This window comes from Pantherophis guttatus, chromosome 4 (assembly GCF_059756535.1).
Source record: "Pantherophis guttatus breed Tessera chromosome 4, ASM5975653v1, whole genome shotgun sequence".
Lineage (NCBI taxonomy): Eukaryota > Metazoa > Chordata > Lepidosauria > Squamata > Colubridae > Pantherophis > Pantherophis guttatus.
In genome coordinates this window covers 47,144,667-47,158,250 of record NC_142066.1, presented here as the reverse complement: position 1 = coordinate 47,158,250, position 13,584 = coordinate 47,144,667, and the positions used below count along the sequence as shown (strand labels likewise).

General features: G+C 42.1%; 1 protein-coding gene across 1 annotated transcript in view; it reads left to right on the top strand.

Moving 5' to 3' along the window:
• The window catches only part of TBX21 (T-box transcription factor 21), a 55,436-nt gene that overhangs the window by 34,068 nt on the left and 7,784 nt on the right, over positions 1 to 13,584 (top strand). Inside the window, exon 2 of the mRNA XM_034415606.2 lies at positions 11,690 to 11,844. Within this exon, the coding sequence (XP_034271497.2) occupies positions 11,690 to 11,844 (155 nt within the window). The remainder of the gene's footprint in view (positions 1 to 11,689; positions 11,845 to 13,584) is intronic.

Here is a 13,584-nt window from a genome sequence, read left to right as displayed (position 1 = left end):
TATTTATTTATTTATTTATTTATTTATTTATTTATTTATTTATTTATTATATTTCTATACCGCCTTTCTCCCATAGGACTCAAGGTGGTGTACAGTCAAGAAAAATATAGACACACAAACATCATAAAATTGCTAATTAAAATTATTACTTAGTTTGGTCAATCAAATAAAACCCAGAATTAGATAACATTTAAAAAATCATTCACATGTTCGTATGTTTAGCCCCGCCTGTTGGAACATCAGGGTCTTGAGGGCACGGCGGAAAGCACGGAGATCAGGGATATTCCGTATCTCCGGGGGCAGTTCATTCCAAAGGGTTGGAGCCCCCACAGAGAAGGCCCTCCCCCTGGGAGTCGCCAGTCGACATAATTTGACTGACGGTACCCTGAGTAGTCCCTCCCTGTGATAACGAACCGGTCGGTGGGAGGCTATTGGTGGCAAAAGACGGTCTCGTAGGTACCCAGGTCCTAAGCCATGGAGTGCTTTAAAGGTGATAACTAACACCTTGAATCGCACCCGGAAGACCACCGGGAGCCAGTGCAGCTTGCGTAGGAGAGGTGTTACATGGGCGTAACGAGCTGCGCCCATAATCACCCGCGCGGCTACGTTCTGGACCAGTTGGAGCCTCCGGGTGCTTTTCAAGGGGAGCCCCATGTAGAGAGCATTACAGTAGTCCATACGGGAGGTAACTAGGGCATGAGTGACCGTGCGCAAGGCGTCCCGATCCAGAAAGGGACGCAACTGGCGGATCAGGCGAACCTGATAAAGGGCACCCCTGGCCACGGCCGTCAAATGATCTTCTAAAGATAACCGTGAATCCAGGAGGACACCCAAGTTGCGGGTCCTCTCTGTGGGGAGCAAGATCTCATCCCCTATTGTCAGTGATGGTACTAGCTGACTATACCGGGACGCCGGAAGCCACAGCCACTCAGTCTTGGAGGGGTTGAGTCTGATCTTGTTTCTCCCCATCCAGATCCGCACGGCCTCCAGGCAACGGGACATCACAGCAAGGGCATCATTGGGGTGGTCTGGGGTGGAGATGTATAGCTGTGTGTCATCAGCATACTGATGAACACTCACCCCAAAACCACAGATGATCTCACCTAGCGGTTTTACATAAATGTTGAACAGAAGGGGTGAGAGGACTGACCCTTGCGGCACCCCACAAATAAGGTTCCTCGAGGTTGACCTCTGCCCCCCTGCCAACACAAACTGCGAACGGTCAGAGAGGAAGGAGGAGAACCACCGAAGCACGGTGCCCCCTATTCCTAACCCCTCCAGCCGGTGCAGTAAGATACCATGGTCGATGGTATCAAAAGCCGCTGAGAGATCTAATAGGACCAGGATAGAGGAGCAACCTCTGTCCCGAGCCCTCCAGAGATCATCCACCAATGCGACCAATGCCGTTTCCATGCTGTATCGTGACCTGAAGCCCGACTGGAACGGATCCAGATAGACAACTTCATCCAGGTATCGGGGTAGTTGTCGCGCCACCACACTCTCAACAACCTTCGCAACAAAGCGAAGATTGGAGACTGGACAATAATTTGATAATATAGCCGGGTCCAGGGAAGGCTTCTTGAGGAGGGGCTTCACAACCACCTCTTTCAAGGCGGCGGGAAAGACACCCTCACTCAGAGAAGCATTTATAATCCCCTGGAGCCAGCCTTGTGTAACCTCCCGGGAGGCCAGTACCAACCAGGAGGGACATGGGTCCAATAAACATGTGGCAGCGTTAAGCTTGCCCAGAATCCTGTCCACGTCCTCAGGAGCCACAGAGTCAAACTCTTCCCAGATAACGCTCTCAAGACCTGCCCCCGTCTCCTCCCCTGGATTTACCCAATCGGAGTCCAGGCCTTCCCGAATCTGAGCAACTTTATCATGCAGGAATTGTACAAAATCCTCAGCTCGACCCTTTAAGGGATCTTCCCGTACCCCCACCTGAAGTAGGGAGCGGGTCACCCTAAACAGTGCAGCTGGGCGGTTCTCTGCAGATGCAATAAGAGCGAAGAAGTAGCTAGACTTCGCCGCTCTTATCGCCACTAGGTAGGTCTTAATATAAGATCTCACCTGTGTTCGGTCAGATTCAGATCGGCTTGTCCTCCAATCGCTCTCCAGGCATCTTTTCCGACGCTTCATCTCTCTCAGCTCCTCAGAAAACCAAGGAGCTAGATGAGATCGGCATCAGGTCAGAGGCCGCAAAGGCACAACGCGGTCCAAGGCCCCAGTAGCCGCCCTGTCCCAGGCGACCACCAGGTCCTCAGTCGAGTTGTGAGCCAGAGTCTCAGGAAATGGCCCAAGCTCCATCAGGAACCTTTCGGGGTCCATCAGGTGCCTGGGACGGAACCATTTGGTTGGTTCCGTCTCCCTGCGGTGGGTGGAAGTGACTTGAAAGTCCATGTAAAGGAGAGAATGATCAGACCATGACAAGGGCTTGATGTCTATATCCCCTATTCTTAGATCATTCAGCCACTGATCAGAGACAAAAATCAAGTCCAGAGTGTGATTCCCCAAGTGGGTGGGGCCTTGAACTACCTGGGTCAGGTCCATGGCCGTCATGGAAGCCATGAACTCCCGAGCCATCTCCGACATCTCACCAGCGGATGGCAGGTTAAAATCCTCCATAACAATAAGTCTGGGAGTTTCCACCGCCACCCCGGCTATAATGTCGAGCAGCTCAGGCAGGACCGCTGTTACGTGGCAGGGAGCCAGGTACGCAATCAGTAGGCCCATCTGAATCCCCCGACCCCACTTCACAAGGAGGGACTCACATCCAGCTATCTGAGGAACAGTGGCCTCCCTCGGGCAAAGACTTTCTCTAATGATTGCTGCCACTCCCCCACCCCTTCCCTGAGTCCTTGGCTGATGGAATGCACAGAAACCTGGCGGGCACATTTCCACAAGGGGAACTCCTCCCTCCTGGCCTAACCAGGTCTCCGTAATCCCTGCCAGGTCAGCACCCCCCTCTGAAATAAGATCATGAATGAGGGGGGCTTTATTTACCACTGACCTGGCATTACATAACATCAGCCGTAGACCCAGGGTCTGAGACTCTGAACAACCCGGGAAACGAGCAGTGCTTTGGGGGTCGGAGTGGGCAATCGCTCATAAACAACGAGTGCGCACTCCCGAAACATAATATGGCCCCCTGCAGCCATCATATCTGCCCCTCCCACTTACTATACTAATGCCCATCGCTTCATCCCCCTGCATCCTTGTCAGATTTCTGTCCCCATCCTCCCCACCATGATTATCAGACCCATTACCCCTTTCAGTAGATTTATGGATCCCCCCAGATCCATTCCCACAATCCCTCCCAGAACCCCTTAAAATAGAATTTAAAGATTTATCTAAAAACCCCCAAAGCCGTCGGTTTTTTGCAAACCACCTCTCAGGGTTCCAAAACCCGTCCTCAAGGGCGGCCCTTGATAACTGAGAGGGCCAGACATGTGAGAGGGGGGAATCTTGCAGTGCAAGGAGCTCCGCAGTTGAATACATCAAAGATAGGAGAGAGTTGAAGGAGATGAAGGATCATTTTCTTCTAAGAGTGTTAGAGATGGTTAAGACAGGTAATTTAAAATAAGGGAGGAAATAGATGTAAAAGGGAGACCAGAATGTTACAAATGTCAATACATCGGAACATCATCGCCCTCTCACGACGATGGGAAGTCTTGTGGTTGTAGTAAGTCCATCCAAAGGAGGTGGGGGTAGAGGTCTCAAAGGGACGTCCTCTCACAGCGACCAAACCATTTGAAACAAACAAAGAGAAGGTGGTCTATCTCCCCATAATCCAAGACTCTTGATGTCTGTATCTCCTCCAATCCTGATACCAGCGATGGCCCAGGATTAAATCAAAAAAGTAAGGCAGAGCCACTGGACAAAGTATTTAGGGTTAAATAATCAGGGTAATCTTGGGGAATAGGTGGTAAATAAAGCTGCAGATCAATCTAAGATTGCAAGTTAACGCTGAGTGGTCGTAATAGATCTAGATCTGATAAAGGAGAGAGGGACAGTTGAGGGGGAGAGTAAGTCATCATCTCCTGTTTGTAATCCTCAGTCCCTATCCATCACCTTGCTCAGGCTACTCAGTTCAATTAGTTTAATGAGTCCTCAGAGTTTCAAGAAAGAGGAGTGCAACAGATCCCTAGAGGTTGAAGGGATCCTAACATTTATAGCCTTTGCAGCATTGCCCTCTCCTCTATTAACAACGAGGGCTTCCTTGCAGCCCCCAGAAAAACAGAGGTTGGAGAGCTCTCTTTTTCGCTCGCTCTCCAAGCACCCCATGCACAGCCCATTTAAGGAAAGGGCACGGATGGCTGGGTGCGTTTGGCTGCAGAAGGAGGCGCAGTGCAATGGGATTGTTTTGTTCACCAAGGTGGTACTTCAGGAGGGCAGGCGGACGTCTGCAGCTGACAACTATAATGAATATGTCCACCTGCCCTCCCGAAGCACCACTGTGGCGAACAAAACAACCCCATGGATGCATAGCTTGTTGGGGCTAAGCAGGGAAGCCACTGCTTGAGGAGCGGGGCAGTAAGCTGCTAGCTCCTTCCCCTCAGCCCTTGCTTGCCTGCCTTCCACGTGGACTTCTGCTTGGCTGCCTTCGCAAGCTGGCCACCGGATGCCAGAAAGGCAGCATGGAAGGCAGACAAGCATGGCAGGACTGCGGGCCGTGGATCGGTTCGGGGGCGTGGCCAACCAGCCATTGCTCCCGGTTCGGCGAACTAGTCTCAATCTCCGCTACCTACTCGCCCAAACCGGTCTGAACCGGGAGCATTTCACCCCTGATACAGACATAGAGATGTAGTAGATATAGATATATGGATAGATAATTTTAGATGGTAATTATAAATCTAGAGATAGGAAAGAGTTGCTAGGTCACTGGATAACTTGAAATCATTTATATAATTTTAACAATTATAGAGTAAACTGGGACCATCAGCCTTTAGATACAAAGTAAATATAAGTATTGTGAACCTCACGGAGATCATGTTAAAAAAGTGTTTGTAGAAGGAATTCATTGTCTTGAGGTAGGAAAGAAAAGATTAACTTTATCCTCAACTTTACCAATCAAAGATTGGGAATCTATGCTGTCCCAATATTGCCAAGTAGCAATTCTCAATATTGGCAATGCTGCTGAATTACAAAAACAGCAATTACAAAAAATCAGCAAAATCTAGAGTCCTCTAACCCTTCTCACTGGAAGTACGTATTGCAATTCTACCACAAATTAAACAATACATGTAGAACATAGTGTCTAGACTGCTTGAGCTGATTCCAATTAATATGATTTAAATTCATATATTATGAAAGTAGTGAACCAGTGGTGGGTTTCAAAAATGTTTACTACCAATTCTGTAAGTGTGGCTTGGTGGGCGTGGCATGGCTTGGTGGGTGTGGCTTGGTGGGCATGGCAGGGGAAGAATATTGTAAAATCTCCATTCCCACCCCACTCCAGGAGAAGGTTACTGCAAAATCCCCATTTCCTCCCGATCAGCTGGGACTTGGGAGCCAGAGAATAGATGGGGACAGGACCAGTCAGAATTTTTACTACCGGTTCTCTGACTATTCAAAATTTCTACTACCGGTTCTCCAGAACTGGTCAGAACCTGCTGAAACCCATTTCTGTAGTTAACCTTTGTGTTTGTCATCTCACTTCTTGGTGGGCATCTCTGGAATGGTAAGATGTACCAGATTTCTCTCTTTAATGTTGAAGGCAGAGTTTTGTCCTCAAAACAGAAAATTTAAATGTTTACCATTCAAGTTACACCATTGCCATTTCTGAAAGTGCCACTTTGAATTGAGGGGTCAGGTGGACTTCCAACCCGTAGGCTCAGCCTAATTAGAGAAGCCTTTAAAGCAAACCTGAGAGCTAGAAAAGGGAGGCGTGGCCCAGGGGTGAAATCTAAATATTTTTGCTACCGGTTCTGTGGGTGTGGCTTAATTAGTGGGCGGAGCTTGGTGGTAAGGTGACTGGGTGGGCGTGGCCAAGTCAATGTCATTTCTTTGCCCTCTTTTAACCTACAAAACACAACACAACACAACTGGCTCACCCACAATGTAAAAGCAGCTGTGCTAGACCCAAAATGGTCCCTGCAACAAGCAGAAACCTCACACAGCCACAAAAAAGCCCCAAAAAACAACTTTCATACTTTGCACGCACAAAATTCCATATACAGCTTTGTGAGATTTTCTGTGTTTGTGTAGTTAGAGTGAAACACTACAGAAACACACTAAATCTCAGAAAGCTGCACAATTTTTTTTTTAAATTTTTAAATAAAAGCAGCTAAATTTAAAACTTCCTAAACTTTAAATGGCTAGGTCTAAAATAAGAACAACTAAAAAAAACCCAATTAACTATTTTTTTAAAGCTCCCAAAGGGGAAAAAAACTTACCCAATAGAACAGGGGTCTCCAACCTTGGCAACTTTAAGACTTGTGGACTTCAACTCCCAGAATTCCTCAGCCAGCTTTGCTGGGAGTTGAAGTCCACAAGTCTTAAAGTTGCCAAGGCAGGAAGGCAGGCAGGCAGATAGAGCTGATCACCGATGAGCTTGATTGCAGGCAGGGAGATTCAATTGCTTGCTGATGCAATGGATTGCAGGTATTACAGCAAGCGAAGCAAGGCAGGCATTGCGACTAGCAGCTAAGGTAAGCAAGCTGGAGGCTGCGGGGGGGTGGGTAGGCTGGATTTTTGCTACCAGTTAGCAGTCAGCTGGGATCGTCAGAGCTTGGATCGTCAGAGCCATTTAAAAGAAAAAAACTTTAAATGGGTCTGACGATCCAAGCTGAGTTGCCTGATTAGCAGGCAACTCAGATTGGCTCATCAGAGCTTGGCTCGTCAGAGCCATTTAAAAGGAAAAAAAGGCTCTGATGATCGCGCGGCTCAGCTGGGCATGGGGGGCGGGGGCAGGGATTTTTGCTACCGGTTCTCCGAACTGCCCGCTGCCATCGCTACCTACTCACCCGAGCCAGTCCGAACCGGGAGCATTTCACCCCTGGTGTGGCCTATCTTCTTACCAATTGGTTAGTGGAACTCCCAGGAACTAGGTGACTTTTTTTAGTCCAGTTCATTGAATGTGAAGTGAAAGAACTTATTGAAGTCTGAACTAGTGTAAAATGTAATGGATATGAAGAAAAACAATCTATATAATTACTTGAGGTATGATGGGTCTTATAAATAGATAATATATATATTATATATTATAATATATTATAAATCTTATAAATAGATAAATAAATATTTGAATAAGTATTTATAATGATGAGAATCAGTTTTTTATGTATAGTAATTGTACTATACATTGTACAGTAATTGTACTAAATGGGATAAAGCAAAAAAAAATTTTTGAATCATATTAACAAGAACAATACTTTTCAATTGGATAAACACATTCATGTGAAGATGGGCTTGCTGCCTTGAATTATCTAATGGATAAAAATCTAAGCATAATAAATAAATATAAGCATTACATTTTTTAATTCAAAAAAGATATTAATTCAAAAAAGAAGTTAACCTGTAGAACATCACTTTTCATAATCAGATTGCCAATTAGATGTTTTTATTTACTATATTTCTTATCTTACAAATATCCTATTCTTAAGCATAGGGACTCTGGCCAAGTATGATATATTCCTGTTCATGTCATTATTATAATTTTTAGGATGACCTTGTATGTCTTTATTATATTTTAAAAAGCAAGATAAAACTAATACAAATATAAGTCGGAAATCATAAATTCACTTTTTTAAAATGTAAAAATGCCAATAAGGGGTTTCCAGTCAGCAATAATTGTAGATAATATATTTTCTCTGATCAAAGAAGTCAATTTAGCCATCTCAGCAAGTTCCATCCTCTTCACCAACCATTTATGCATTGTGGGTAATTTATTTCCATCTCTATATAGAATAATCTCAATCATTATATACACTAAGATGAAATATCATACACTATACAAAAACAAGTTTCCATAGCTTTTTTCCCAATAGTTTATCCATCAATCCCAAAAGAAAGATCTCTGGTTTCAGTTGTGTATTAATCTTTAAAATTCCCTGAAACTGTGTGTGTATTTGAATCCAATTTTTAAAAGCTTTTTCACACATCCACCAAACATGATAAAAAGTTCCTTCTTGTGGTTCATATTTCCAACATAAATTTGAAGTGCCTTTATATGTTCTAGACAATGTTTCTGGTGACATAAACCAATGTTACATCATTTTATAAAAAATTCTCTTTAAATATAATTTAAAGAGAATGTAATTTTCAAGTCTTTCAGCCACATACTTTCCCATTGTTTCACCTGTATATTAAAACCAAAATGTTATCCCAGTTTATCATATTCTCTTGCTTATTCATTTTTACTTGGTAAAAGTTTATATATATTAGCAATTACATAGTTATAATTTGTATACAATCCTGTTTCATACTCAGCCAAACAATGTTCAGAACCATACATTCTTTTGTTTCCTTTAGATCTTTCTAGTAACTATTGACAAATACATTCATTTGCCACGAGTTGTTCTCTTTATTTTATTTTACATTCCCCTTGGCAAAATTCTGGTATTTCACAATAAGTAAGCCAATTTTTTCAGGCTTATTATTGCTTCTCTATAAAATGGTTTTTGTGCTGAGAGTGAAAAATGTGGTTTGGACACAATTTGAGTTTATATCTATTCCAAATTCTCAATAAGACAAATCTAACATAATGATTTTTTTAAATCCACATTAACCTTGACTTTGTTGTACCATAAATATCCACGCCACTCAATTCTCAAGTCATGTCCTTCTAACCCCAAAAGCATTTTATTTCTCAGCTGAACCCAGTCTTCCATGAAAACCAAACAGCAAACTGCAATTAGGTAAACTCTTCTCTTTGCAGCTTGTAACACTTTATACAGGTAATCCTCAACTTACTACCATCCATTTAGTGGCAATTCAAAGTTGCAACAACACTGAAAAAAGTGACTTATGATTGCTTATTACACTTACAGCATCCAATGGTCATATGATCAAAATACAGGCACTTGGGAGTTGGTATGAATTTATGACAGTTGCAGCATCTCAGGGTCATGTAATTCACCTCTTGTGACCTTCGACAAGCAAAGTCAATGGGGAAACCAGATTCACTTAACAATCATGTTACTAACTTAAGAACTACAGTGATTCACTTAACAACTGTGGCAAGAAAGGTCCTAAAATGACAAAACTCACTTAACAACTATCTTGCTTAGCAATGGAAATTTTGAGCTCAATTGTGATAATAAATCGAGGTCTACTTGTATTTAACCAGTGGCTTTTTGCCACTGTTAAGTTTGTTAAGTTTTTCTGCCACTATTTAAATGGTAAGTTGTCAAAACAGGTATTGTCTGTAATAAAAACAATCTTGTAAGCAAAGAAAGAAAAAGACAATGAATCATGATAGGTTGGTTCAATCCTGTGTATGTATGTATGTATGTATGTATAGAATTAAACCTATTAGGACCAATTAATTTATTAGGACCAATACTGCAGAATGTGTTTCAAAAGGTTGATGGCTAAATTTGATACTTGCTATACAATGATCTAATGAGAAATTATTTTGCATAGGTCTCATTCAAATTGATGGAAATTGTTTAGGCAGGAGTTATTTTAATTATGCAGAAAAACTGTTTTGTAAGCAAGCACCACATTATTCAATGTCTGTATATGTGTGATTTGGATTCTCCATTCTCAAATATCAAACGATTTGCCCTGGGAATAAACTTCTCATGCCATCTGACGTTTTGTCCATCTGTCTTGAGGGGTTTTCTCTCTCTCTTTCTCCTCTTCTCACTTTCTCTGAAAATAGTAGCAGTGTCTATTTCTGAACCGGAAATGTGGCAGAAGGGGAACGAAAGAGGGAGGGAGGGAGGGAGGAGCAAGAGGGAAATGGTAAGGTAGAGAATTTGCTTAAGGTCAGAGAGGGTGAAAAAGAAACAGAGCTGTTCTTACATCTGTCGCAATCAATTCAACAGTTCTTCAGGAAAGAAAATACAGAACTTGTTCTATTCTGTTTCAGCTGCCCTGTTGGAATTAGGTGAACCAATTGTGAATGGCTGGAAATTGTCCATTGGGAAGTAAATAAACCTTCTTAGGGATAAATGCAGCCATTGAAGAAGCTGGAGGATGTTCGTATTGTACATCCACGACCACCAGCAAGAACAGATGGGAAACAAAGGATTATTTTGATACAGGATGAAAATTTATCTCTTTCCTCTTCCTTTCTTTCTTTGGAAGGAATACTCCGAATACAGTGATGAAGAATTTATGACACATGTGTCAAAAGTGACATGCCACAATGTTTTGGATGACTCATCAGCATTCAACAGTATCTGATAACAGCTATTCTTGAAAATACACTTTGGAGGCTAGGGAGACTATACAAGAATTGGTGTGTTCCTGCATGACCTCCGGAGTTTTCAAAAATCAATGAGAATAGTGCATATTTTTGGGTGGTTTGTAGAGAGTGTAGCGGCTGAAGAAGAGCATTCTCCAAAGCTTTTTCAACAATGAAGGCCTTGTGAGACACAGAGCAGCCTTTGATAGACCATGGGGGCCTGTTGCACCTTGGACAGCAACACAAAGTAGCATTTTTGAGGGTCAGTAGTAGTGCTAGGCCTGAAGTTTGAGGTCCAGGCTACTTCTACTTCAGGCTCGGTATCAACATTGCTGTCACTACTATTCAAGGTGGCTTAAATGTGGAAGGAGATAGATAATTGTTTCTCTTTAGTTTGGGAAGGAGGGTAGTTGGGGTGGGTGATATGCCACAGAGTCAAGTTAGACATTTTCTTAATTTTTGATATGCCAAGCTCAAAAGATTTACCCTTACTGTCCTAACAATCAATCAATGAAAGATTGATTTTATATTTAAGCATTGATCCATAAACATTTCTGTTGTTGAATGATGAGACAAGATATTTTGTTTATCAGCCAGTTTGTGATAGAATCTAATATTCATTAGGATGAAAGGAAGTGACTGGTCCAAGATTACCCATCTAGTTTCCATGATCCAGGGAGGACTAAAAGCTAGGTATCCCCATTCCTAGTCAAGCTCCTTAATCACTACGTCATACTGATTTCCATATGTCTATTGGAGTATATCTGAATGAGTAATAATAAATATTTGATTGATTGATCCAAATTATATTCTACCTTTCTACATGCAAAATATGGATAGTGTGTTGGTCATATGTGGTCAGCTTTTTCCAACTTAGACACAAAGACATAAATCAGGAGAAACACAGATACTAAGTAATAAGAAACTCTAAAATGCAAAGTTATGCAACATTGTGTGTGTGTGTGTGTGTGTGTGTGTGTGTGTGTAAGTAATATGTAAACAATATGTAGGCTACCTGTGGGTACATAGTTGGAAAGTAAGAATTTGGTGGGAATGCATATTACATGAGCTATTTTGCACAATGAAGTTTTCAAATGGCAATAGGGCCAAGCAAGGATTATATCACCTTGTAATTACTTTCTAATAATAAACAATACACAAAACTGAAGTGTGAATGGTTGCCATAACATTTTCTTAAAAATTGTACCTTACTTGACTACAGGCATGTCTCAGCATACAAGCAGAGAACAAACTGAGTTTGTGGAAAATATGTAAAGTGATAGCCTACCTTTCTTTTCTCTCTTCCCCAATCCTTCTTTCTACTTCACCAATTAGGAGGATGTTTCCATTTCTGAGTTTCAACATCTCCGGGCTGGATCCTGTGGCTCATTATAGCATCTATGTGGATGTTGTGTTAGTGGATCAGCACCACTGGCGATACCAAGGAGGGAAATGGGTTCAGTGCGGCAAGGCTGAGGGAAACATGCCAGGTATAAATAGAGAAATCTTCTTTCTTCATTGTCTCTTCTCTCTCTTTTCAGAGGAATAAAATTCCAGTCAGGATTCTAGTACAGCAAACATTTAAACAAATCTTCTTTTAAGTGTATGTGCATGAATTACTATTTTGTTTTGTTTTTTGTTTTTAAAGAGGTAATTACCACCTTAAATTAAATGTGAATGGTTTCAAATCTAGTTTGGCTCCATACTATAAAAAGAATAATAAAAAATTAGCAAAAATATGTGCTTCCCATCCTCAGGCTTCTACAACTATCGGACTCATCCTCCCGCATATAGCAGAATGAATGAGGAGAAGGTCCATGATAGTTTAAGCTTCTAGATAACACATTCTGTCCAATCCAAGATAATAAAATAATAAAAGAGATGCTTGAATCTGCATGAATCTGAAGGCTTTCTTACTAGGGGCATGCAGCATTTCAGATTTGAGGGGGACAAGGTGCTTTGTAGCACATGGAGGGGCTCCTGAATTCCCCAATGGCTATTTTTAATGGGGTCACATCTTTTCCAGGAATATTATTATAGAGATGATCACGCATGGTCCCAAACACCCATTCCTTTCAACATCACACAGCCCTACTTCCTACCCTTATTATTTCTTCACATACAGTATTCGTTTTTGTTTCAATTCAGTCATGAATTTTCTATTTTCTAAATAGGAATTCATAGATTTAAAATGTTTATTTATTGCTTTTCTACAAAGACTTCCCAAAACATTTACAGGTAATCCTCAACATAACCATAATGAAGACTGGAATTTCTGTCATATGTCATAACAATCATAAATTGAGGCACCTGATTGAGGCATCAGATCAGCATGACTGATCTGATTTTATGACATTTTTGTGGCAGTCGTTAAGTGGACATTACACTAATGTGGTGGTTGTTAAATGAAACCCACTGTCTGAAAGTTGTCATTGTCACAGGTTGGAAATAAATGTTGGTTTCCATCAATAAACACTGTAAATCATAGTCACATGGCCTCAGGATAATCTAAACAGCTGTAAATGTGAGCCGGTTGCTGAGCATCCAAAATGTGATCATGTGACACTGCGTGTGTTTTTGTGTGGGAGGCACTGGAACTTTGAATCCAGATCATAAGTACCTTTTGGGGGTCTGCTATAACTTTAAATAGGTGCTAAACAATGGGTCATAAGTTGAGGCCTACTGTACCCTACCAGTAGGCATTAATAAATAACAATGAAATGAAACTGATGATGATGTCAGGAATGCACAGAGGTATTACACCAGCAGTCCCCAATCTTTCCTGCTTGGCGGACCATCAGGGAGGGGCAGGGATGGTTCTCTATGAGGGGCAGATGCATGTGGGGGTGCTTGCACAAATGGAGCTTCATACATGAGCGCAGAAGAGGAGCAGTGCGCACACACATGCTTGCCTGCCGCTTTCACAACCCGGTTCTGAATGGGCCGTGGCCCAATAGTGACTCACAGCCCCAAGGGTTGGGGACCTCTATATTGCACAATTCCTCCGATACTAAAAAAATATAGTTCTTCTTATTACACTCTAATGGAATAATATTTAATTGTCCAAAATAGGTAGTCAGGAGTGCTATTCAAGTTGGAAAATAGTATTTTAGATGGACTCTATGGATCCTCAAAGGGATCTAAAGAAATTAAGATCTTAGATGGAAATTAGGATTTTGGAGGAAGCCCTATAAGGAAGCAGTTATTTCCTGTCTCCAATCAGTGAGACT